This window comes from Elgaria multicarinata, chromosome 3, assembly GCF_023053635.1.
Source record: "Elgaria multicarinata webbii isolate HBS135686 ecotype San Diego chromosome 3, rElgMul1.1.pri, whole genome shotgun sequence".
NCBI lineage: Eukaryota > Metazoa > Chordata > Lepidosauria > Squamata > Anguidae > Elgaria > Elgaria multicarinata.
In genome coordinates, this window is record NC_086173.1 from 35,518,301 (window position 1) to 35,545,503 (window position 27,203).

The 27,203-nt window shown below is 42.1% G+C and overlaps 1 protein-coding gene across 1 annotated transcript; it reads left to right on the plus strand.

Moving 5' to 3' along the window:
- The first annotated feature begins 1,705 nt into the window (after positions 1-1,705).
- SCPEP1 (serine carboxypeptidase 1) lies at positions 1,706-27,203 on the plus strand. Its single transcript, XM_063119902.1, has 13 exons — positions 1,706-1,825; positions 7,730-7,866; positions 8,674-8,763; positions 9,936-10,091; positions 11,196-11,270; positions 12,288-12,360; positions 13,285-13,322; positions 13,912-14,040; positions 15,552-15,645; positions 18,489-18,602; positions 21,481-21,618; positions 24,570-24,733; positions 26,741-27,203. Exons 1-13 carry the CDS (start codon positions 1,771-1,773, stop codon positions 26,804-26,806), a joined length of 1,329 nt encoding a protein of 442 aa, XP_062975972.1. The 5' UTR covers positions 1,706-1,770; the 3' UTR covers positions 26,807-27,203.

Below are 27,203 nucleotides of genomic sequence, written 5' to 3' on the forward strand. Positions count from 1 at the left end.
CTTTAGGAAAAAGAAAAGTTTTTAGCTGAGCTTTAAAAGCTGCGGTTGAACTTGTAGTTCTCAAATGTTCTGGAAGAGCGTTCCAGGCATAAGGGGCAGCAGAAGAAAATGGACGAAGCCGAGCAAGGGAAGTAGAGACCCTTGGGCAGGTGAGAAACATGGCATCAGAGGAGCGAAGAGCACGAGCGGGGCAATAGTGTGAGATGAGAGAGGAGAGATAGGAAGGAGCTAGACAGTGAAAAGCTTTGTAGGTCAACAGGAGAAGTTTATATTGGATTCTGAAGTGAATTGGAAGCCAATGAAGAGATTTCAGAAGTGGAGTTACATGGTCAGAGCGGCGAGCCAAGAAGATGATCTTAGCAGCAGAGTGGTGCACAGAAACCAACGGACTGATGTGAGAAGAAGGAAGGCCAGTGAGAAGAAGAAGCCCAGATACAGGCTTAACACCCCACCCGATCCCTTTTCCTTTTGCATTGTGTCTTTTAGATTATAAGCTTGAGGTCAGGGGCTGTCTCATTATTAATCTCTGTAAGCCACTTTGGGAGCATGTTTTTTATTCAAGAGTGGGGTAAAATATTTATTTATTATATTTCTATACCGCCCAATATAAGAAGCTCTCTGTAAATACTGTACAATAATAATACTCTATATAAATACTGTAGATAAATAATAAACTAGGCCAGGGAGAATGGATGAATGTTGTGAATTGGCTGAAGATGAAGCTCTTTGGGGTGAAGTTGCTCGATGAAGGATTAGCAGTTATGCTACTGCTTCAGGAGGTCTGATTTTTCCCCAAATGCCCTGCTTATATTTGTAACTAGCGAATGGACCCAGCTTTGCACAGGTTTGCATAGTTTAATAGAATCATAGCATTATAGAATAGTAGAATTGGAAGGGGCCTATAAGGCCATCGAGTCTAACCCCCTGCTCAATGCAGGAGCTATACTAGAGTGGCCAGATACAAAAGAGGGCAGGGCTCCTGCAGCTTTAACTGTTGTGATGAAGAGGGAATTTCACCCAGTGCTGCATGCATACAAACGACACCTCCTGAAATTCCATTTTTCTAGACAACTGTGAAAGATACAGGAGCCCTGTCCTCCTTTCCATGGGGTCACCCTATAGCTTGCCACAAGTGGGTGTGCTAGAGACCAGAACACATTCCATGACACAGGGTTATTGTAGCATGCATGAAAGTGGCCCTTTCTTACACTTTGGACTTGTCTCACTCTGGGCCAAAGAAAGTTCCCCACCGATGGCCTAAACCATCTAAAATCTGAATATTTCCCTCTATCTCTGTTGGGTATCAAAGCTGACCATAACTGAGCAGAACAGATTAATGAAATCAGCTCCCACAACACAGGAACCTGGTATTACAACACTGCATGCAAGAAACACATTGAATATTGTTGTGAAATTCTCTCCTATTTGCATACCCAAATCGCTGTCAGTTTCATGAGCACCTGCATTTTCAACACCGTTGTCATCCCTCTGTACAAACCTGTTCATGCTCAGAATTGTCACTTGTCCAGCTCACGGAATGTGCCATGATTGTCGTGGACAAAATGATTACTTGCAAAGTTATCAGGAACTGGCAGTGGAAAATATTGGCTGCAGTTCCCAAGCTGAAGGGGAAAGAGGGCGCCCCTGGGCTCGCTATGACTGCCGGTTTCCTTTATAAACAGAACACACCACTTCCCCTTTTCAGAAACAGCTGACAAGGAACTGGAGTAATTTGATTTCTACCCAGGATATTGCCGGGTTGTAGCAAAGATGTTGCCGATACAGCGTGTTCTTCTTCTGCTCGGTCTGATTACTTTGAGTTTTGGTAAGTCTTAATGGGAATTGGCCTTTCCAATGTGTATTATATGTGTGTGTTTGTGTGTGTGTTTTTCATACTCCAATTAGGTTGAAGTACTTAGGTGTAAATTAATCGGTACCTCGATGCTAAAATACATGTATGTAGACTAATCGTCCAAGTCAGCTTGCTTAGCCTGCTTTTCGACAGAAACCTTTTAGAATTTCCAGAGGGGTGGCCGTGTTAGCCTGTTTCAGTAAGAAAACAATCGGGAGACGGGAGTCTTATGACATCTTAAACACTAACAAATGTATTCTGGTAGAAGCTTTTCGTGGACACTGTCCGCTTCATTCGTTATATGAAGTGTTAACTTCAAATTGGCAGATTTATATGCACTTGCGTGAGGGTGAGGGTGGGGGTGGGGAGACGTAAATTGTCTTGTCAGAGGGAACTGAAATGCAAAGCAGTACAGACAGTAATGATTACCTTAAGAGTTGCCATTCACAAAAAGTTGTGGGGTGATAACTTGTTAGGTGAAAATGCAGACATCATTGCAATGGTGAGCCAATTAACATATGTAGCTTTTTAGAGTGTCTGGTGCCCTTGATTATCTGCAAGGTGGTGCAACTCTTCTTGACCCTACAGGCTGCAGCAGCATTACTACGATGTGACAAGTCTGGACCTGCTAAAATTCCATTTCCCCCCCCAACCCAGCTAGTACAGGTATAGGAGCCCCGTCCCTCCTTTGTCTTCATGCAGGGATTTCAGCCAGTGGTTATTCACTCGGATGATGCCCTGCCATCCAAGGACTTGTGGGGATCAACATTGGAGTTGTCACAAACCTCATGTGACAAGTTGGATACTGTCCTATGAGTCCAAAGCTACAACCCTATGCACACTTACATGAGAGTAAATCACATTAAACATGGTGAAACTGACTTCTGAGTAAACATGCATAGGCTTATGCATACATTTTGCCACCTCTTTTCTCTTCCTGATGGGCTTTAACAATTACCTGCGTTATAAGCAGAACTTCAACAAGGAGAAACTATTCCCACTATAAAGATACAGTAATGTGCAACACCTGTGGAAGTTCTGTCCAAGGGAGCTGTTCAGCCAAGGGGTGGAAAGGTAGCAATATTTTTCTGGGAGTAGTTCATTCACAACCATGGTTTTACTCCTACAGATGGGTGGAGAAACTGCTCTCTCCCGGAGGCGTTGCATCTGCCTCTGCAGGGCTGCTGTGACATAGGTTGTTTCCATCCTATTGGTGGAAGGTGATGAAAGATGTAGGAGAGTTTATTGGGAGCCTACAGAAGAGACCAAGTCGCTTGCAAAGGAAATGGTTTCTACGCCCATGTTTATCTAGCTTATGGACCATGGCATGTTTTGCCAGTAGTGGAGGATGGTGATTCCGATCTCTGTGGGGCCGTGAATCCATTCCGGGTTTCAGTCAGATCCAGCCAGAACTCGAAAGGAGAGGGTTCAGCACTTTTGATAGCTCTTTTAGAGTACTGGCTGGTTCTGACTGCAACCCAGAATGGATTCAGAACCCTATGGAAATCGGAGTCACCAGCCTCCACTGATTGCAGCTCCCTTGCAGCCAATAACCATGTAACTGGTGCCTCTCCCACCTTGTCCAGTTGTCCACTCTCCCCAATGGGAAGAGAAGGACAAACAGGGACTGTCTGTATGTGTGTTGTTTTTAAAAAATATGTTGTCTATTTCAAGAAAACATTAGCAACAACCGTCTCTGCTTCTACCTGCTGGAGCAAGCAGGGTGGGCAATGGGATAAGGGGAAGAGTGCGGCAGAAGGTCTTAAAGAAAGGGATGTTGGGGTTGCTGCCAAGAGGTAGGGTGGCCATGTGTCCTCTTTTACAAAGGACAGTCCTTTATTTGAGGCGTTGCCAGAGGACCAGCCTCAATTTGAAACTGTCATCTATCTGGAGGGCTGCCCTGTCCAATTCTGATTTAAAGATGAAGAACCATCAATAGCATGTGCAAATTTAATGCTGTCTTCTTTTTTCTTTTCTTTTCTTTCTTTTGTGTGTGTAAGTGGCCACCCTAGGAGGTCTTAGTCCTGAGTTGCCAACCAGCAGTTGCCATCCATTTTGCATATGACTCATAAGAGGCCTACAGACAGCCAAGGCTAGAATGACTAGGTGCAAAGAGAGGGCCTCACCCCTTTGCACATGTGTGGAAGGGGGAATTCTGGCTTATCATGTGTGTTTGCTGAAGTTTTCTTTTCTACACAGCTACCGAAGATGTAGGTGGCCTGTTCTGGCTTGTTACCAGGCCTATGCGTGGTTACTCAGAATCAAGGCCCAGTATGTATTCAGTGAAGCTTAGTTCCATATAAGGATTCATAGTCTGACACTGGAGACAGATCTACTCCAAGCAGGATAAAACAGGTTGAAAAGTGTATATGGAGTGTGTCCTGGGCCCCAACAGTTGTCACTACTGTTATAAACCACTTTAAAGCAGACGTGTAGAGCCTGCCTGTGTCTACACATGCAGCAGAATGAGATGGTAGAATGGACCATCAGTGGAAAACTTCAGACCATCAGTGGAGAACTTCACTATTGAACGCTCTTTTGTGTGTATGTGTTTTAATCCTTGCAGGTAGAAAATCAGCACAGCAGGAAATGAACTAAACTAGAAGTTTTCTCCATGATGTGTTAGATTTCTTCTCATAGGGAGTTCTTATGAGCAGGAAGAGAATTAAAAAATGCACTCTGAAATGGTAGAGTCCATCTGACCGCCTTGTTCTGCGGGCATGTGTAGACCAGGCCACAGTCTTCTCTTATTCATGCCCTGCATGGTCTCAAAAGACAGGAACTAAGTTAATGCACAGATATGTGTGGCTAGGTCCTGTTGAAATTGGTGGAGCTTATCTCAGAGTACCAGTGCTTAGGACTGGGATGCCAGAATTTCCTGGGTGTAGACAAAACACCCTCTGAGTGATACTGTGAGACTTTCTGACATAAGATAAGAACCATAGGAACATACATAGCTGTGCGGTGGAGGTCACATAATAGTATTCCTTTCCTGAAGATTTATGGATAGAGTATTGCCTTTCACAAGTCTCTACAAAAGAGCTACATGTTGCCTTTGCCATCCCGTTCCTTTGCTAGCAATGTTGAGGGAATGTTTGACGTGGGCTGAGATAACTTGTCCACCAAATACTGTCTCATTCAGGGTTGTTAGTACTGATGCCCACTGCTAAAAACTGTATCCCAGAATCCTCTAGGGCAAAAACACACACCTATATCTTGAGTATTCTTTGAAATTAAAGCTAGTGCGAACCAGTGTCTAAAGTAAGGGGTGAGGGCACACAGGCAGCCTAAATGGTCTCTCTGCCTTTAAGAGCTGAAACAGTGATGGAGAGAGATGTCTCTGTAGAATTCCTGCCTGCCATGAAGCTATTAAAATATAAGCCATTTGATGCTTATGAGCAGGAGTGTGGCATTCATATCCTTGCATTGTCATGAAACTTGCTGGGCAATGTTGGATCCTAATGTTGTCCTCATAGACCACTTAAAGAACAGATTTAAATAACGTCATATTTGTGTGGGAGGAGGTCATTCCCCCCCCCCGTCTCATCCCATGCAATTATTACTCAAAAGCACTTATATCTTCAGCTAATTTAGTAGTTCCACACCCTGAGTGTCTGTTGTTGTTATCAATTTAATGGTATGCATGCTAAAAAACACAAGTCGTTCAATATTTTTTTTTTAAAAAAAGGGTTATGTGTCTTGAACAGACAACAATAGTTTTTACAAAATACTAAAATAACAACTGCAAATACCCTTTCCACAGTTTAACCTTGTGACTGAGCAGGAATCAAGTTTAGTTTTATCTAAATTTCCCATAGCCTTTGCAAGATTCTACCCATTGTTCCAGTAATAATCCAGCATGCAAATATTTTTGTGTATTTGAGTGGAACTGCATGATGTTGGCAAGACCAATTGTCCAAGTAGGTTTATCTAAATCAGTTGCATGAATGAAGCATTGGTGCTGAAGAAACAGATAAGAACATAAGAAGAGCCCTGCTGGATCAGACCAAGGGTCCATCTAGTCCAGCACTTTGTTCACACAGTGGCCGACCAGCTGTCGACCAAGGACCAACAAAGTTGGGCATGGTGCAACAGCATCCTCCCACCCATATTCCCCAGCAACTGGTGTATATAGCCCAGTGAACAACATCACTGGCAGGGCTTATAGCACAACTTTTGTTTTTGTTGTTGCACTACCACTGCAAGTTCTAACAGCATCAACTCTCTTGGCAGCCCACACCCAATTTTGTACCCCCCACAATGCAGTTGTGAGGGTGCAGTGTTGTGCCTAAGGAACAGGTTGAACTAGTGATGTGTCAAAATCTGCCCTCCCATTTCCTGAAAATGTTCTTCCCCCAAGAAAGAGGCCTCCATTTTTCTGCCTCATTCTCAGGATGTAATATAACTTATGTTGAATTAATTTTGGTGGTGTTTTTGAGCATACTTAATATCTGCAAGGTGGCCAATGGTGCTGAGTGTGTGTTTTATCATAAGAACATAAGAAGTGCCCTGAGGCTGGATCAGACCAAGGGCCCATCTAGTCCAGTACTCTGTTCACATGGTAGACAACCAGCTGGCGACCAGGGACCCAACAAAGCAGGACATGGTGCAACAGCACCTTCCCACCCATGTTCCCCATCAATTGGTGCACACAGGCTTACTGCCGCAAATACTGGAGGTAGCACACAACCATCAGGGCTAGTAGCCATTGATAGCCTTCTCCTCCAGGAATTTATCCAACCCCCTTTTAAGCCATCCAAATTGGTGGGCGTCACTACATCTTTCTTTTTTTTAATTATTTGCTTTTTTTAACACATACAATAATCACACTACATCAACTCAATATACCACAATAATAAAATCAAAAAAACATATTAAAATAATACAGTAATATCTTGTGCACCTCACCCCCTGGGACCCTTATTCTCCTTTCCAAAATTGTAATGTATCCTGTGATGGTTTACTCCCTTTCCCTTTTTCTAATACGAATTTAACAAATGGTCTCCAAATCTCATCAAAGTCATTTCGCTTCAGCACTCCTCCCTTAACTTTAATACTACTCGTGAGTATATCATTAATAGCTGTATCCCAGACTTCTTTATACCATTCTTCTATTTGATAATCCCTTTGTTCCTTCCAATTCCTGGCAATTATTAATCTAGCTGCAGTTAATAAATTATTTATTAATTCTTTACTATTTTGCATACATTTAACCCCTTCATGTATTGATAACAGTGCTGTCCTTGGCCCTATCTTTAGCTTCCATCCCATTATATCATTTATCTCTTTAAATACTGTTTGCCAGTCCACCACACCTTTTTCCTGACATCCTCTCCAACATTTTACAGAATACTTTTTATCCATTTGATGTAGTCTTACTGGTGTTAAATACCACCTCCATATCAATTTATAATAGTTTTCCTTTATTCTTACCGACATAGTCTTTAATAAATGTTGGTTCCGTATCTTTTCCCACTCTTGACTACTCAACTGTCTTTCCATATCTTGATCCCATGTCATTTTATAATGTTAATGATGCTTTCTCATTCCCAACAATATCTTATAGAAAGCACTCATTATACCCTTACTAACTATCTTTCCACCTTCCTCTTCCCTTTGTGTAATCAGCTTTTCAATCTCCATGCACTCCCTGCACTCTAAATTCTCCTTTTTCCATTTTTTTGCCCATTGTTCTAGCTACAGCCATCACTACATCTTGTGGTAGTGAATTCCATAATTCAACTATGCGCTATGTGAAGAAGTACTTCCTTTTATTTGCCCTGTTATGTATCTTAAAAATGTGATAAACATGGCTCTTTTGTAGCCAGATGTTCTGTCCATGTTTACATAAAGTGTGTCTCATGCGTTCCCTTTTAGGTTTTCTTATAAAGGAACCAAAACAGGCATGGGGGTACGTTCCTGTCAGAAGCAATGCAAGCATGTTCTGGTGGCTGTACTATGCAGACAGCCCTACCCAGAACTTCACAAAGCTGCCTCTTATCATGTGGCTTCAAGTAAGTTGGGGCAGGCTGTGGGTAAGTGGTGGCAGGCTGCATAGGCTTCCTTCCTAGGCAAAAACCTAGGAAGTCTATACATAGTGGACCAGGAGCACTACAGGTGGAGGATGAGCAGCAAGTCAAGGCTTGGGGATAATGAAGCAAAATCTAAAGGAGGGAGATAAGTCATGGCAAAAATATCCTACTGGCTTTATTTGGCTTTTCATATGGTGGGTAAGGTGGCTGCTCCTGGGGTGGGCTCTTGTGCCTTTAACGCCTAGAAATTCAGTTGGTGAAACTTTTCCCATCCCTGTTTGCTCAGCCTGTGGAAAATTTGTTATGCAGCTGTTAAAGGCATAGGATGGGTTCACACAACACGCTAATCCACACTCAGTAGTTAAGTGCGGGTTGTTTGTTGAACTGTGGGCTTAGCATGTCGTCTGAACCCAGGACATTTTCTGCAGGGTAGCTTGTAAACTATGCAGTGTGGCTTGTTAATCACCCTGAACGACCCAACAACAAACCATGGGCTCTCAAGGTGGTCTTTTTGAGAAAAATCAGGGTGGGGTGGGAGACTGGCAGCCCCGATGTTAGGGTAAAGATGGATGTCGAATAACATAGCATGTCGTTGTGATTTCTAAGGAAAGCAAGCCCCTCTTCAGCTATAGACTTGCTGTGTGGTCTTAGGGGAGACCCTAAAGTTACACAGGAACAATGTCTACCTACTTTGCAGAGTTTGGGGGGAGATAAATAAGTAACAAATTAAACCAAGTGTTTCTGATTTGTTTTTCCTCCCTTTCTTTTCCCAACTACGTGGTTTCCTAGGGAGGCCCAGGGGCTTCCGGCTGTGGATACGGGAACTTTGAAGAAATTGGCCCTTTAGATACTGATCTAAAACCAAGAAGGACAACTTGGGTACGTGTCATAGCTTACAAATAGAAGATGCAGCCTTTCTCTGTTGGCAAGCAGCTAACCATCCTTACTCTCATAACAGTGTGCTTAACTAGGGGAAAAAGTGTTTCCTGCTATTTAACCTGAAGGAATTTTCCAGATTATAATCCTGAAGTTGCAGTCAGTTGTGCTATATTGTAACATTTCTACTGTTTTTTCTGTTCTGTTTTGTTCATGCGATATGTGGATTTTATGACTCTTCCTGTATATTTTCCTCTAGCAGCTGATATATGTCACCAAAGTTGCTATTTCTTAAACTGGCCCTGCTCTTGCGTCTTTTACAGGAGCCTGACAAACAAGGTGAAGCTTTTCCCACTCCTTCCCTCCATATTGGGAAAAGCTTCTCTGGCTATACCTCTTTGACCCTGTTCAGACGACATGCTAAGCCACATTTTGAACTAAACATTATGGCTTAGCATGTCGTGTGAATCATTCCTAACCCTGGTGGCTACATAACCACAGTTGAAACACACTCACTTACCATTTGCTGCAAAAGGGTTAGTGGCCTAACCGTGGCGTAGCGTGTTGCCTGAACAGGGTCAATGTTTTAAACTTGTGTTAGTCATAGGTGCCACTTAAGATTTTTCTGTGTCTATTTTGCAATTGGCAAGTCCCAATGGCTTGTTTTTGGATACACTGAAAGTCAAACTACAACTCTATCTATCTATCTATCTATCTATCTATCTATCTATCTATCTATCTGTATCTCACAACTGCCAGATGTCCTTGTGATAGTTTACAATCAAGCAAATAAAAGCAAGTGTGTATAAAGAGCATTTAGTTTCATTTTCTTTTTATATTGATATTTATCCGAAATAACACATCACCTCTAAACCATAAAACGTTGCAGATGGGAAAGAACTGCTCAGAACAGTCCACCCATGAACCAGCGAAATGACTTTCTCATAAGAACTATGGAGGGTTTGAATCTGTCTGTTGCAAGGATTTAAAGCTGAAATAAAAGGGAAATGGTAAAAACCTCTGGAAGGCTTTTGGTTTTTTTTACTGAATGCTTAGCCATGCTTTGTTCTGCTGCCAAGGCATTTCTTAATCATGCTGCTGTCCTTTGCGCATGCGTGTTTCTGTGTGTTACTGGTGTGGATAAAGGTTTACTCTCTTTTCTTTTGGTGGCACAGCTGCAGGCAGCAAGTGTACTGTTTGTCGATAACCCTGTTGGCACTGGATACAGCTATGTCAATGACACCCTCGCATACGCCACAGATCTCTCTACTGTCACTTCAGATATGATGGTACTTCTCAGAAAGTTCTTCAGCTGTAAGACAGAATTCCAGGCAAGTATGGCTGGTGACTCAGTTCTCATGATCCGATAAAGACAGAACACCTTTACATATTTGGTAGCAGAGTTCTATTGCTACTAGGGCTGTGCTCCACTTCTCCTCAGATCGGAGAAGCAGAAGCGGATCGGGGTGCTTTGCCTCCCCTTAAGGCAGAGGCGAAGAGGATTGGGGGAGCAGCGGAGAGTCGTGGAGCGGATCGAGATGAAGGCGGATCCTTCGCCTCGATCCGGAACTCCACAAAAAAAGGTAAGGGGGGTTTACTTGGCCCTGCCGCTGCCGCCCATGCAGTGACAGTGGCAGAGCCAGGTAAGGGGGGAGGGGGGGGTCTTACCTAGTCCATCACGGCCCGTCGCCAGCTTCACTAGAGCCCGCAGCTCAACCTGGAACTGTAGGCTGCAAGCCGCGGGCTCTAGTGAAGCTGGCGAAGGGCCGGGACAGACGCAGGTAAGGAGGGAGGGGGGTTTACCTGGCGGCGGCAGTGGCAGAGCCAGGTAAGCCTGGTCTTCCTGTTTGAGTCCTCGGGCTCAGTTGAAGCAGCTGCCGGACGGTGGACGGACGCAGGTAAGGGGAGAAGAGGGAGGGTTTTTTTCCTGGCCCTGCCGCCGCCTCCAAACTGCCTTGGGAGGTGGTGAGTTCTTCTTCGCTGGAGGTATTTCAGTGGGGGCTGGATGGTCATTTGTCAGGGATGCTGTAGCTGGACTCTGCAGGACAAAGCCTGCACTGAGGAGGGGGTTGAACTAGATGCTCTCTGAGGTCCCTTCCAACTCGGTGATTCTATGATAATGTAAATTAATCTAACTTGTATAATACCTTATGTTTCTTGAGATTTTTTTCATGTTGTAACTTGCCCCACATCTTTGGAATAGGGCCGTTCAGAGATAGAGCTGACAAGTCCTTTATCTGCTCTTATGGCTGCAAACGGAAGCACAGGCTCTATATTTTTGTCTTGTTCCTCATAATAGTTAAAGGATTCTGGTGGTGTGTTTATGGGCACCAGGTGGGAGGAGGAAACATTTGTGAAGGTTTGGTTTGTGTGTGTTGATTGGAAGATGTGCGTTGCTTCAAGTCTTGACTGTTTTTATGTGACTTCTCTTGCAGAAAATTCCTTTCTACATCTTTTCAGAATCTTATGGAGGAAAAATGGCAGCTGCCATTGCTTTGGAGCTTCACAAGGTAAAGTAAACCCTTTCCTGCTCAAGCAAATGAAATCTTCCTTGGCAACCTGCCTGTCTTTTATGTAACTTCAATATGAGATTGAGATTGATTGAACGTGTGTAATATATAGGTGGTCACAGTGGATTCTTCACTGTAGTATAGATGTCCACACCGGCAATTTGAATGCTGGATCAGCAAGTGAGCCAGGCCTTGATCTTACCTTGACCCTGTCTGGCTGCTAGGTTGGCCAGGTGTCCAACTTTACAGAGAACAGTCCTCTCTGTTGGAGAGCCGACAAAGGACAGCCCTCTATTTGAAGAGGTGTCCAGTCCAAGTCTGTTTTAAAGTCAAAGAACCACAAGTGGGGAGAGGAAGAATCCTGAAGCTGCTCATCAGCTGTAACCTCCTTGGCATCCAGCTGAGCAGGAACACAGGTTACCTAGTCAGTCTTCTCCACTGTGGAGAGATGTACTTATAGTTATTATATGTAATTATCTATTGCATTTATAGCTAATAAGAATCTACGATAGCCCCAATACAGTCAGTTCTAGAAATGTAGTTCACCTTGAAAGTTGAACTCAAGAATCTACAGAACCTGGGTTATTTCCCAGAGGTTGCCTCAGATCTAAAAAAAATGTACTTGTGTTCATGAAGACAGTGACCTGGTTCACATGACATTAGTAAGCCACCTTGGGTGACTTCACTTATGGGGGCTCTGTGCAAGCCAGGGTGGGAGGCAGGCACCATGGCAGGAGCACAATGCTGCTTGTTGTGTCATGTGGACCCAGCCTGGATGTTGGTATATTTAACAAACCATGGCCTGTTTTAGGTTGTGTGCTGTTTGTTAAACGCACTAACAACCCCTGGCTGGGTTCACCCGACACAACTAACAGCGTCGTGCTCCTGCCACGGCTTGCATATGCAAAATAGTGGTTGGCGCGTGGCTTGTCACGACATGCAAATAGGTTCAAACATGCTATCAAATTGTCTTGGGCACATGTAATGTACACAAACTCTTTGACTTTTTTTTTAAAGGCTATTCAAGCTGGGACAATAAAATGCAATTTCCATGGAGTAGCTCTTGGTGATTCGTGGATTTCTCCCCTAGGTATGTTAGAGGAAGTATCTTGAGAACTTCTCTCCTGGCAGAGCACTTATGATGTGTGTGTGTGTGTGTGTGTGTGTGTGTGTGTGCCAAATAGCTCTTGCCCTCATTCCACAAGGATTCAAGGACATCACTTTCCTTTGCAAAAAGGGTTTTGTGTTTCAGGTGCAAATGTTTGGATGCTCTAAAATGGCAGAGCAGATAAATGTAAATAGCAGGAGGCCACTTATTTTTTTTTGATACAAAGCCTTTTTTCATTAAGGCGTAGCTATGGAATGGTTGTAACTTTCCTTCCTTCCTTTTGTATTCAACAGAACAAGTGAATCCCTGTAATAAAGTCTTGTAGTGTATCCCTGGTGTGGTTTTCCTGAGGCTTGATAGGGGGCTGAAAAAAACAAAAGTCCACATCCAGGTCAAGAGTCCCTATTCTAACTTACCTTTTCATGAGCAACATTTATTTTGGTTATGCTTTAGTTTTTGAACAATTGGAAGAACAGTCTGCATGCAAGTCAATTGGGTATGAGGCTTCTTCATGCAACTGAATACTGGATTTGCCCTGTGAGGAGATTGTTAACACCTTAGAAGTATGGAGGATTTTTCAGCTGGGAATCTAAATCAGCCTCTGGCCCATCTCTGCCCTGCAAGGGTGGACTACATTGCAGGGCTGTTGTACTGTTCTCGCTCGCTCTTAGCACAGTATCCCACCCCCTTTTTAAGCCGACATTTTCAGGATACTGGGCTTTGTACATCATATTTGGTGGCAAAAGCAGGTCACACCCAGGCTCATGTGCAAATCAGCTGTGGTCTTGCATTGCTCCCATCGGCTTTAAGTGGTACATGTGCAAGACAAATTCTAATGGATGATGCCCACTCTTCAATCCTACCGATCATTGCATCATGAAAACTCTTAATTTTTCTACCTTTTAGATTCTGTCCTTGCCTGGGGACCTTACCTTTACAGCACTGTAAGTATTTACTCAATCCGTGCTATTTGCGCTTTTTAAAATTATTTTTATTATTTCTATGTTTTCACCTTTCATGAGAACTGTCATGCTGGAACAGACCAAAAGTCCACTGAGTCCACAACTCTGTCTCCCAAAGGTAGCCCAGCTAGATGCCTCTGGGAAGCTCAGAAGCTGTCCCTACATCTTTGTCTTCAGCATCTGGTAGGATTATAACCAGAATGTCTGACATTTGGGACAATAAATATTTATTGCTTAAAGCCATAGGTCATTCAAATAAAGAGAATGTCTGAAACACAGACATTGAACATAAGCAATTAAGATTTCCAGTTTTCATTTAGTATATACAGAACAACTAAAACAATCCGTAATAGTAACTTCCAAAAGTTTCTTTTTTTACTTTATTCAGATTAGTGAATCACTTTTACAATTCACTGATGCCTTATTCAAAATACCAGCGCAGATTTTCTTTGCTGTTGCAAATAATGCAAGATGTTAAGTTATGTCCTTGTACTCATCTGACAGTAAATGTGCTACAATCTGCTCTATTGAATCCTACTTTGGTTTTGGTTTCCCCACATTTGCACTGCAGTCTTTCCTTGATGATAAAGGTTTAAAAGAAGTGACTACTGCTGCTAAAAAGATCTTGGATGCTATGAATAAAAGGGAATTTAAGCTGGCTACATTGCTTTGGAGTAAAGCAGAAGATATCATAGAAGAGGTAAGATGGCTCCTCTATAATGAACTTGGGTGAGGACTTTAGCAGTTTGGGGTTGAGGGGAGCTGAGTTTTGCTTTATCGTAGCATGATGGCATTTATTTTATTTTATTTTGGTCATTTTATATAAATGGGGTCAAGAAGAAATTATTTCCACCATTAGGAAATAGCTCCAACACAGGCAGTGTGATGATTTAGATGCAAAGGGGGATGAGTCTCTTGTGTCTTTTAATACTTGTGTGGAAGATTAACATTTGGCTTGTCATGCAGGATTAAGGGAAGTGACATCTTCCCAAATGGCATCTTCTACCCAACTAGTATAAAGGAAGAAGCATCCTGCTCTTCTTCCTGTCTTGCAATCCTAGCATTGGATAGAAGTCAGGAGCTGGGTATGGAAGGGAGGTCGTCATGCTTCCCTTTTTACTGTGTGGCTTGGATCATTTGCTTGAATTTGCTGTTTTACTACAACTCCCATCATCCCTGACAATTTGCTAAGATGATTAGGAGAATTGGGAATCCAACTGTACCTGGAGGATGTTGGTGAACATCCTCCAGATACAGTTGGATTTCCAATTCTCCTAGTCAGCTTGGCAAATTGTCAGGGCTGATGGGAGTTGTAGTAAAAAAAATCTAGATTGCCACAGGTTCCTCACTCTGGTACACTAAAAACTAAAGGCCAAACTACAGAAGAGCTTTATCCTTGGTCTTATGCAGCATGGTTTTCCTTAGGCTCTTATGTAGTTTGGTCTTGAGTTTTTAGTGTAAAGGAGAGCCCTGCTGGATCAGACCAAGGGTCCATCTTGTCCAGCATTCTGTTCACTCAGTGGCCAACCAGCTGTCAACCAGGGACCCACAAGCAGGACATGAGTGCAACAGCACCCTGCCACCTATGTTCCCCAGCAACTGGTAGACATAGGCTTACTGCCTCTGTTAGTACAGGAAGCACATAGCCATCAGGACTAGTAGCCATGGATAGCCTTCTCTTCCTGGAATTTATCCAACTCCCTATCTAAGGTATAGGGTTCATAAATGCAAATCTTAAATCCAAAAGGTTTGCTCTGTTAGCCTTTGGCAGCAAAAACAGCAAGAGTCCCTTGGCAAATTACAGACTTGAAAATATATTGTGGCATTTGCACTTTAATAGACAAGAGCCTACTTTATTCATGTCCCTGTGCCTGTTCGCATTCTCCTTCCCTCTTTATTGTTTACTACAACTTATTAGATTGTAAGCCTACGCGGCAGGGTCCTGCTATTTACTGTGTTATCTGTACAGCACCATGTACATTGATGGTGCTATATAAATTAATAATAATAATAATAATAATAATAATGAATATTGAAGAGAGAGAAAAGGAGAGAGCGAGAGAGAGAGATCAAGTTGAGTTTTAAGCTAGTTTACTTTTCATATCTTCTTCCAAGTAACCCAGAGAACTATAGTTCTGTGAGAATGTTGTCTCCTCTCTTTTAGAGGTCATAAATGCTCTTGTCTTCATTATATTCTCTCTTCTTTTCTAGAACACGAATGGTGTAAATTTCTATAACATACTGACTCACGACACTACTTCAAATACAGCTCTTACATCTATTGCAAGTGAAACAGCTCCCTTCTGTAAGTTGTGTGTGTGAGAGACCTGCTGCCAGAAATCTCTTTGTAGTGGAAACTTGTGGTTTTAGAAGATCAAGGGCTTAGCTACCCTACTGATGTTAAACTGGTTTAGCCGTTATCTCTTCTCCACAGAGCATCTTGGGAACTATAGTTGATGAGTCAGGATAGGGGATCTGTGGAAGAATTCTCTACACACCTGCCAAAGAACTTCCTCCAAAGAATCCTGGGAAATGTAAAGTTGATGTGCCAGAAGTAACCTATCACAGGATTTGGTGGTGATACTGTCTGTGTTGGGAATGGTGCTTTCTTTTAGCATTTTTGTCTTCTAGTCGGAAATGAGAAATAAATGGTGTCGAGGGACTAAAATGTGTTAGTTCGTAGATTAGTAAAGCTAGAAATTCTCTGTGATACAGTAAATGGGTCTGGGGGTCAGTCTTAGGCCATAGCTAGATGGGGCTTTATCCCGGGGTGATCCCCGAGATCGTGGCTGTGCATTCACATGATACACAGGGGATCCTGGGATCAGGGAGGGATGATCCCTCCCTTGCCCTGGGATCTCGCCCTCCAGTTTGGCCCCGGTTTTTCCACGGTCTTGGGCAGTGCGGGTTGACCTAGTTCTGTGCGATTCCTTGCAAGGAGCTGGGAGCTGCACACAGGGCGCAGGGTGGGGGGAGCGGGGAAAGTAATTTAAATTTAAAAAATTACTTACCATGCTCATGAGTGTTTGTGTGCTGCTGCCCCTTTAAGTTTTTTAAAAATGGCGGGTGCGATGCCTCTCCTTCTGAGGATGTCCCATGTCAAATCTAAACAGAGGAGGGATCTCACGATAAACACATTGCGAGATCTTCCCTCCTCCGTTGTGGGCTAACCGGTAGGTCTAGCTAAGGCCTTAAACACATCTGCCCCCATCCTATTTCTCCAATGCAAACCATATCTGCCCCTCACTACCCTGCAGCTGTTCACCAAGCAATCTTCCTTGGACCTAATTTTAGAAAAATAGCTAGGTACAGACAATGTCAAGAGGAATAGTATTGGGTACTGTTTCTGATATTTGTACCTATTTCTATTAGAGCTTGTAAAATGGGTCATGGCTTGTCGCAAGCAGTGTTCATTTCATGATTGTCTTATGTAATACGTCATGTAAATTGCTGGAGGATGGAACTGGTGGAGCATAATAATTTATGCTCCACTGTGGACTGACTCTACTGTATTCTGCTCCTGATCTTTCTTGAAATATGTTTTTTCGACCTGAGCAAAGCAGACCCTGATAGGTTTTGTATGTTTCTTTATTGATTGGATGTTTATGGTTTTAATTTGCTGCAAACTGCACTGGGATCTTTTTGGTGCAGGGTAGAATGCAAACCTTTCAAATACAATAAATGTATTTATCAAGCCAGATAAGGCTCTGATGGTTGGTAGATGAGACAGTCGATTCTGAAATGTGAGGTAATGGGGGCTTCAAAAGCTAGAGAGTTATTAATTGTGATGGAAACTGGGAGCCACAACCATACTCACAAATGTTTTTCACGCACCTGTCAGCTACTTTCCTCTCCATCTCCCTTTCAAACTCAAAAGAATTCTGATATGCAAGATAGTTATGGAGGAGCACGTGGTCATTGGCTCACTTGCCGAGATGGCCCACTTTACTGAGGCACAGGAAGTTGACACTAGGCCAGCAGAGGAAGACTGGACCAGCCAGTTCTGTGGTCTTCAGAAGTAGCAGATGTGGTGAGGGACAGATACTGAATTGAGGTTGCTTTGTGTGCGCAGGAGCTGCTGTTCCTAGATAAACCTGTTTCACTTTGGTATTGTTTATAAGACATGCTTGATTTATATGAGCAAGGACCCCCTTAACCTGACAAAAAAAAACCCCTTACTTTTTAAAATGATTTAAACACCTTGGGTTGCACCTAGACACTGCATGACACAAATATAGAATTCTCAATCCTAAGATGAAAGTGGAACAGGAAGGAAGGAGGGGAGAAAAGGAGAGCACTTGTGGAGGAGAAGTGGTGGGCGGGGGGGGGGCGGGATTTGTTCCACCTCCCCCACCCCCATGTTGCTGGTTTGCTTTCAGGTCACGGAAGCTAGCTGGGAGAAAAGCAGCTATGGAAGAGAGGTTGCAGGGGGAAACTGGTGGACAAGCGAAATGGTTAAGAACCACTCCCACCTGCTGTCTGTCTCCTGCAAATTTCCTCCCACCTTCATGTTCAGTGACCAACATGGGGTTGGGAATCCCATATTTCCTATTCAGAGACCCTGTTCAGACGACACGCTAAGTCATGGTGGTTAAGCACTTTGAGCTAAACATTGTGGCTTAGGATGTCATGTGAACCATGACTTTGCGGGTCGTGTCAACCATTCCTAACCATGGTGGTTACATAACTACAATTTAAACACGCTAACTAACTGCTTGGTGCAAAAGGTTTAGTGGCCTAACCATGGCTCAGTGTGTCTTCTGAACAGGCCTAGTGTCTCGTTTTTGGCCTTAGAAGCTATCCTGGGTCATATGACCAGATAGGTGGTGACCAGGGAAAAGGAATGTTTTCCCAGGGATCCTCACTTGGCACTAAATCTTGTTTCTTGCTAGTGTCGAACGAAGCCCCCTTTTTTATTGCCTTTTAGTTTCAGTTCTGCTATTGCTCACGTAATGTTTCTTTACTGCCCTGCTGTCTGTTTTATGGGCTTTGTGTTGTAAGCGCCTGGGGAGTTCTTGAAGGATAGGGCATTGGACTTTTTTTTTTTTTTAAAAAAAGTGTCCTCTTTCCAGATAAACTGCCTGATGCAATCTCCAATAAATGCCTCTCTCTCTCTCTCTCTCTCTCTCTCTCTCTCTCTCTCTTAAGTAAAACTCTTCCAGCGTCATGTACAATCTCAAAATAAAGACAAGCTGAGTGACTTGATGAATGGGCCCATCAGAAAGAAGCTGAAAATAATTCCGGACCATATCAAATGGGGAGGTAATGTATTATCTTTTGTAGTGCATCTAATGTTCATATATTAACACAAACAGTATTTTCCATACTCTAGTCTGCTTGAAAATGAGGTGTTAGTCATACTTCTTGGACTCACTGCCTAGCTCTTCCATGGCTTTTTTTTTTAAGTCTACCATTGTTAGAAAAATTGTGGATTACAACCCAATTAAATCAAATAAAAGGCATCCGGATGCAGTTTGGAAAGGAAAGTTTATTTTCCACCTCAGGTACCAAAAATCTCTTTGTACAAAGGCCCCTTTCCCTTGCCAATGTAAAGGGAAAAGGCCTGGAACAGAAGTTTACGTTTCATTTTATACAGGGGGGAAACATTGTACCCAAATAATTGGTTGCTAGCTCAAATTGTCACAGCTGATCCTCCTCCCTGTTTTCTTGACATGTCCAGATGGGGAGAGACCCTGTTGACCTTACAAACTCCATTATCACATGATTCCTTTAGTAATGAATCCTGGGACCTTCCTGTCACGTATTCCATTGTCTTTAACTAATCCCACCACTCCCTCCCTGGTTCCCCCCCCCTTCGCAATGTCCCCTGGGACGTTCCTGTCCCACCTTGCCTGGCAGAAACCTTCCTGCTTCACCGTTCCTTCACAAATTCCCGCAGGAGCAGGTGGAAAGGAAGGTGAAGAAGAAGCCCCCAGCCCTCAAGATGGCACCTGACATTCCTTTCGATGGGCGAGCTTCCCACCTCTTATTTCTCTCCCTGGTTTCCCGCTGAGCTGTGGGGAAAGGAAATAAGAGGGGGGGGTGTATGCCAGCTGCGCAAGCAAGCGCCTGGCGATTTAACCAGCAGCTAGGGCTCATCCTTTACACCTGAGTAAGCGACCTTACCCAAATAGGTAAATGGGACTTTTCTCTCCTACCTGGGAGTAGAGGGTCTATTCTACTCGTCTAAATCACTTAGAAATCACCCAAGGATGGCATTTTGGGAAAGGGAAATGTGGGATCTTGGAAGAAGGATGGGAGAGAATAGATGGGCAAAGGGAGTAGTGGGAAATCAGTTATTTTTTCATAACACCATGACATTCTCACATGACACCGGCTGTGGACCATAGTGGTAAATCTGCCTGCTTTGTCAGGCTGGTAGTATCCTTAATCTAAATGGAATTTTTGTCCCTGGATACAAGCTTTGAAAACTATTCTACAGCTCTTCTGAGTGTTTTAATTAGAACTGGAGAAAAGCTGGCTGTAGACAGTGCTGATTGGCTGAAACCTCTGATATCACCCTACACACATACTCACACACACTTATTTTTAGAGTAGTGTTGTAACTGTTTTTTAAGTGTTAATCATATACTTTTATGAAAAGATTAAAAAGTTCATGTACAAAAGATAAAATGTACATGTGCCAATTTAAAACAAATACATAAACTGAGAAGTTACCTTGTGGACTTGAAGTCAGGGGTGGGGTGTGAAGACTCAACCCTGAAGGCAAGTTGCCAGCTCCAGCTGAAATAATGCTAGCACCACAGATGAAGTGCTGGGTGTGGCCATTGTTAAAACGTTAATGTCTGTCTTCATCCTAACCTCTGCCTTCATCCAGAGTTTGCGCTAACTAATCTTTTAAAAAGTCCAGGGGTGGGCGTGAGTGGGAGGAGGAAGCACATTTTTATTTCCGTAGCAAGGAAGTGAACCTTAATTAGGGACCCAAATATTCCTCCTCCCACTTTTCACAAGAATTAAGCAATTTGCAAAGGAGAATAGCCTAACAAAACTCCAACAAAGTCTGCTCTTTCGCCTTTGGTAGCTGAATTCTACCTCCCTTTCCGTGCAAATCAGCTTTTCTCAGGACAGACTCTTTCAAGATAGGTATCGAGAAACTCCAAGGAAGGCATTTGATAATAAAAGTTATGAATATGGCAAATTGATATTAATCGGAATCCTCATACCAGAGTCCTGTGCCAGGTGAGGAGCTAGCCTTGTTGAGCATGAAAAATCTTTTTTCCCATTCAAACTTCCCTGTTTCCAAAGCAAGAGATCTGTTGGTGGGAATGTATATTTATTTTTAGGATTATTCAGGAAGGAAAAAAAAGAAGTATATGTTTACTCAGAAGTGAGCCCATCTGATTTCATTAGGTCTTAATCCCATGTAAATTTGTTTAGGATGGCAGCCCCAAAGAACAAAATATTGGGAATACGATCGGCTTGATTGCTTTACAAAGTGTAAGAGATCAGGTCCCTGCCCCACAGAGCATACAGTCTAAAACACACACACATGAAAAAGCATGTTCCAGTCTTTTAAAATCCCCCAAACCATGTGGCATGGCAGGTTTTCATTGTATCACATCATTAATGACATCAGAGACACTGTCTAAGCAGGTTCCTACAACAGTCACTCAAACATCAGTGTAGGTGGGTAGGATGGCATTGGCTGGAGAAAGAATTGGATTTAAACAATCCCACTGTGAGTGCTGGGAAAACAGTCATGGAGGCAGGAATTCTGCATACATTCTGTAAACAATTCTGGGGCATAAATTGAAGCCTATAGGCCTGTTTCAGAACATTTGTGCATGAGGGCTAGAAACTTGCATTTTTATAAAATCAAGATTCTTCCTCATCCAAATTCAGTATCAGAGTTGACATACAATTCTGTTGGCACAAAAAAACGGAGGCAATCTGGCTTATTACCTGGATTCTGTTAAGGTTCTTAGAAGACATGCCATTGGCTGTCTTGATTACTTTCCCCAATAAAAAAAAAGTTGACCATCTTTTTGGTTGCAAATCATACTGAGGGATAACTCTTGGTCTGGTGCAATGATCTGGAAAGTTTTACTGCCTATGCTTCTGGTGGATATAAATGATCGTGTATTTTTCCTTCCCTTACATTTTTGCCATTGCTTTTCAGGCCAGTCAAAAAACGTGTTCATGAATATGGCTGAAGACTTCATGAAGCCTGCAATAGCTATTGTAGAAGATTTGCTGGAAGCCAACGTCAATGTTACTGTTTATAACGGGCAGTTGGATCTCATCGTTTCTACCATAGGTAAGGATATTTCCTCATGAGAGTTGGTCACTGGAGAAATGGAACTTGCCAATATTGCTAGATGTTACTGTTTTGAAATCAGATCCATATGCCATAAAGTGGTGATTCCCTAAAGTGTACATGTGATAGGGGATAGTTAAGGTGGACGAAATATTTTTTTTTACAGCGGTTCCATGACTGTGCTGTATCTGATGTAGATTGCGCATTCATGAGAAACCAAGATTTAACTTCTCTGCATCAAGATAATTTAATGCATTATTTGTGCTAAGTTGTTTACTGTCTTGTATTTCACAAATCCTCATGTATAATTAAGTTGGCAACCCACATATTCTTGCTTACTTTAAAGGACTAAAATGAATTTAGTTGTGCAAGTTGACTTGTGCTTGTGGCAGCAAAGCCTCTAATACCAGTTGGCAGAGCAGGTACAATGGCACAGAAAGTTCATGAACATTTTAATGGCTTAGGAAGCAATGCTGTCGCAACGGAATATTCACAGTGTGGCTTTTGTTAGGGTTGGAAACATTGATAGTTTGGTCTGAATTACAGTGTTGCACAAGCCTTAGGGACAGGCTAAGGAGAGGAAACCCAGAACCCTGTGAGGAGCCGACAGCAGAACGATAGAAAGAAATGAACAAAGTAGGCAGTGGATTGAGGAAAAGGTACCTAGAAGAAAAGAGGAAACAGTTGTAGGAAAATATCTCAAGGGCTTAAGAATCGGAGAAGCTATACTATGTGTGTAGGAGTAGACAGGTGTGCTGGAGAGATTGGCTCGGAGTCAAGATGGGGAGATGTAAGAGCTATATTAATAACTATATTAAGAGGTACCTGCTTGCCTAGCTGTTATCATTTCCCCATTCCTTTTACATGTGTGTTGCTATTAGAGGAGGATGTTTTTGCTCTTAAGAAGGGCCTCTTCCTTAGCCAAACTATGAGTGTTAGACTTGCCCGCTAAATACTCCAGTGCCTGTTCTGAGGTTTTATTAGTCATTATGCATGTTTTCAGACTTATGTTCGTAAGAGCTAGGAACTTGCACCCTGCTTCCCTCTATTTCCAACCACATCAGCTCAGGTTATGGTGAACCACAATGTAGCCCACCACACTCAGTTTTAGGAAGCCATCCAGACTGGGTTGTTGCAAATCGTGATACACTGTCCATAATGGGCACAGCTGACTTAGCTCTTGGGGGCCTGTTTGATCAGAAGGCAATATAATCAAAGGCGTTGTGGCCATAGATTGTCTCACTGCCATAAAAATCTCAGGCTGCTGGAGCCATGTAGAAATGGCCTCTTTTAATACAGTGAGGTCCTGAGCTAAAACAAATACTTCAATAATACAGATAAAACATATATTCAAATACCTGAAAGCCTGTCTTGGGACAAGATTGTTGGGTCAGGGAGTCTTTAAGGTGCAAACAGATTGCAACTGAAGAGGTGAATCCTTAACTGCCAATTAAAAAATAATTTCAAAGGTGGCTCCTTAGGCAATACTAACAATTATCAGAAAAGACAGGGTGGAGATGAGAGTCTGTGACCATAAATTCAAATACTTTATTCTGCTTAATCACATGCTTATATCATTTAAATGACTCACTAATTGTATAATGGGAGTCACTGGAGAAATTGTAACCCAGCTTTTTAGTATCTCTGGAATATTCCATTTTTGTTGCCAATGGAGTCCTTCATTTCCATTTGCCTTCTCCGTTCTACATGTTTTTCTCAACAATCTGGTTTGTTAACCATTTATTTATTTATTTATTACATTTCTATACCGCCCAATAGCCGGAGCTCTCTGGGCGGTTCACAAAAATTAAAAACATTCAAAGTATAAAATAACAGTATAAAACCATAATATAAAATACAATATAAAAGCTCAACCAGATAAAAACAGCAGCAATGCAAAATTACAAATTTAAAACCATGTTATTTAAAATTTATAGATTGTTAAAATGTTGGGAGAATAAAAAGGTCTTCACCTGGCGTCTAAAAGCATATAATGTAGGTGCCAAGCGAACCATGGGTTGTTTGTGACTGTGCAGAGGTGAGTGTGCATTTGACCACTCAGCCTACTTTGTTAAATGACCCAGGATCACCCTGACTCGTTCCTGGATTGTTCTCTGTGATGTCCGAATCAAGAACTCTGGGTTGTTGAGGGGAAAACAACTTGTAGTTTTAACCCATGGTTTGTTCTTGCTTCTCTCTCAACAATCCACAGTTCTGGGTTCAAGACATCACAGAGAACAACCAGGAATGGGGCGTCCTGGGTTATTTAGCAAAGCAGAAGGGATCTGGTAGGAGTCACCATGCCCATTCACTTCCACATGTGCCAGAACCAGCCATGGTGAACAAAGAACTGTAAACAGTATTTAACTTTGCATAGTAACAAGGCCAATAACGTCATATTCTGTTATAGACAGACTCTTCTCTTGGATCCTCTGGTCCCTTTTGATACTTTCAACAACATCGAGCCAACATTGTTTTAGTCCCTCAATGGGTTCATTTTTTCACATCCACCTGTCTGTAAATGCACTGCCTAGAACTAAGCTACCCTTGTGTGGAAGTTTAAATGTCTCCAGTAACATAACATGAACTCATGAATGCAGAGCTTGTTTTTAAGTCTTAACCATGTCCAAAATCATTAGCAAACCAATGACACAGACGCCATCTATGCTGTGGTGACAAACATGAGTTTGGGTCATGATGTGATTTGGATTAGGTGGATTAATTTGTCCTTTTGGGGTGGGAGCACAAGTTGGAGGGGATTTTGTGTGACGAACTCTGCCTTTGGGACAGAACTGTAGATCTTAATGTCCCTTCTCTTCCTGATTCAGGTGTTTTCTTTTTCTCCATATATTGTACGTTGGGATGTTTGATGTCTGGCGAATCTGGACAGCAGTCTTTTGCCTGAGCATTTCTTTGATAGGGTTAATGATCTCTCTTGGTTACACGTCCAGGCCAAGAAGCATGGCTCAGGAAGCTGAAATGGCCCAAACTGAAAAAATTCATGGCGCAAAAATGGCAGCCTTTATACGCACAGCCGGGATCCACAGAGACAGCAGCTTTCCATAAAACCTATGATAACCTAGACTTTTTCTGGATACTAAAGGCTGGGCACATGGTAAGTCACTTCTATATCTTTGGATGGTAAAATCGAATATGAATGGAAGCTTGATTGCTTCCCTTGCTTAAATTGAATGGGCCTGTTGCAGTCTTTTTTATTTATTTATTTAATATTTTTATTTCAATACTTAAACATACTCATACAATAAAGAAAACAACATAATACATAAATGTTAGATAACCTTAATAACATACATTCTAGCTTAATCTGTTAACATAATCGTACTTAAGATAAAAGTGCACCCCCCACCACGGGATCTTATTCCTCTTTCCAAAATCTCATTGTTTCTTCTGGAGGTGGTTTCCCACTCCCCTTAGATAAAACAAATTCTAGGAACTGTTTCCATATTCCCTCAAAATAATTCGTTTTTGTTATTCCTTGTCTCACTTTTATATTACATGTTAATTTATCATTAATAGCAATATCCCAAATCTCTTTATACCAATCTTCTATATGGTAATCCCCTTGAACCTTCCAGTTCCTAGATATCATTAACCTTGCTGCTGTTAGCAAATTCGTTATCAATTCTTTTGTCTCTTCATTACAATTTAATTCTCCATATAATGATAAAGATGACACTATAGGTGTCTCTCCAATCTCCATTCCTAAAATTTCTTTTCTCATTAAACACCATTTTCCACAATTTTTGTACAAATTCACATTCCCACCACATATGTAAACACGTTCCTTTTTTTTGACAACCTCTCCAACAATTTGCTGAGTTCAGCTTATTTATTTTATTTAATCCCACCAGGGTTAGATATCACCTCCATACAATCTTATAATAATTTTCTTTTATCCTCACAGACATGTTTCTCAACATTCTGTGTTTCCATATTCCTTCCCAGATCTGTTGCCCTATTTGTTCCTTCAAGTCAGTTTCCCAGACCACCTTACCCAAGCTTTTTGTCACCCCCTCCCCGACTAATATTCTATATATTTCACTCGTTAAACCTTTTATTGTTTAATTTTCCCCTTTCTCAATTTCTTTTTTTAAGATCAGCTCCTCAAATTTCGTAATCACTCTACACTCTCCGTTGTCTTTTAACCATTTCTTGGTCCATTGTTCTAATTGAAAATAATTTAACCACGTTAAATTTTTCTCTTGTAATCTCTCCAATACTTCTTCTCGAGTTCTCATTTTTCCTAGCCAATCTTTTAACTTCATTACATTCCTCTCTATTAAAATTTTCGCCAACTTATGTTTTAAGTTTCCTGGAAAATTCCGCAACATTATCACTGGTGTTATTGGGGAAATACTTGGAAGTAAATCCTTTATGTATACTCGCCATATTTCCCAATGATTTTTTAACAGGGGGTTCTCTATTTCTTCCCCCCATTTTTTTTGTATATTCTCTGAAAAATATATATTCTAATTTCCATTCTATATCCTCTCCCTTTCTATCCTTCAACCAACTTAAATCTCCTAATCCTATCATGCTTTCTGTTGCAGTCTTAATAAGAAGTTATGCAGGTGTACATTAGCAGTACATAATTTTGCGCAAATCTGTCCAATAATATTCTGAAGAACAAAAACGTAGCATGGCATGGAGAATCTCCCCATATGCTCCAGTGCAACATCTTGCTGGCATAAGGCAAAAAGGGTTCTAATAGCCACTCTGATTTTTTCAGAGGTAGGGAACATTGTTCTGTGTTTAACACTCCACTATTGAAACCGTGGGACCTAAAAGTATTTGGTTCTGCTGGGTTGTTCTTGGAACTAGTAGGTCCCAGATTTCTTTTCTTTTTCTCCCTCCTCCTTTTCTTGACCCAAATACTGAGTGAAAAAGTCTTACACTAGCCTTCCTGGCTCAGTCTTTAAATGATGATAGTCCTGACTGAGATGAATAATATTATAAAAAGAGGGGGGGGGAGTTTCTTGCTTCTGAGAGTCCTCCACCACACCATCCCCAACACTTTCTTTTCTAAATGACAACTAATTTGATTTGGCTAGCTGGGAAATCCTCTATAGTTGCTAATACTGTGTTGCTCTTCTTGTATCAGGTACCAGCTGACCAAGGTGATATGGCGCTGAAAATGGTTAAGATGGTGACACACCAAGACCACTAGCAGAACTGCAGGCAGCTGGGCTGGCTTTCCTATAAAAGCGCAGCCTGCTGTTGGTATTTTTTCCATTGCACTTTGAAACGCAGGAGGAACAGTTGCTGCACAGCACGGTTGCGTCTTTCTGCTATCTGGTACTACGCAGGGCATTTGCTGCCTTTTCACTTATAAAATGGTGACTCTCTGCCCTTGCATTTACCCCACTGACCTTCAGTGTGATAAATAATTCACTGAAGGCTTGCTTTCTGCTCTGCTACCCCTTGTATATAAAATGGGAAGCATTTTTGATCATCTTATATATAAGCATAATTCTTAAGTCCTGAAGCTCAAGACACAAAGAGTGGGTGGATGCTCTTTCTCAAACAGCAATAATGTTCACTATAAATTACTGACAATTTTAAAA

Bases quoted from the DNA above. Each gene is read 5' to 3' on its own strand.
- SCPEP1 (XM_063119902.1), top strand. From the start codon at position 1,771: ATGTTGCCGATACAGCGTGTTCTTCTTCTGCTCGGTCTGATTACTTTG. The intron at 14,041-15,551 runs GTAAGATGGCTC...CTTCTTTTCTAG, and splicing joins CAGAAGATATCATAGAAGAG to AACACGAATGGTGTAAATTT. The intron at 15,646-18,488 runs GTAAGTTGTGTG...CTCTCTCTTAAG, and splicing joins AAGTGAAACAGCTCCCTTCT to TAAAACTCTTCCAGCGTCAT.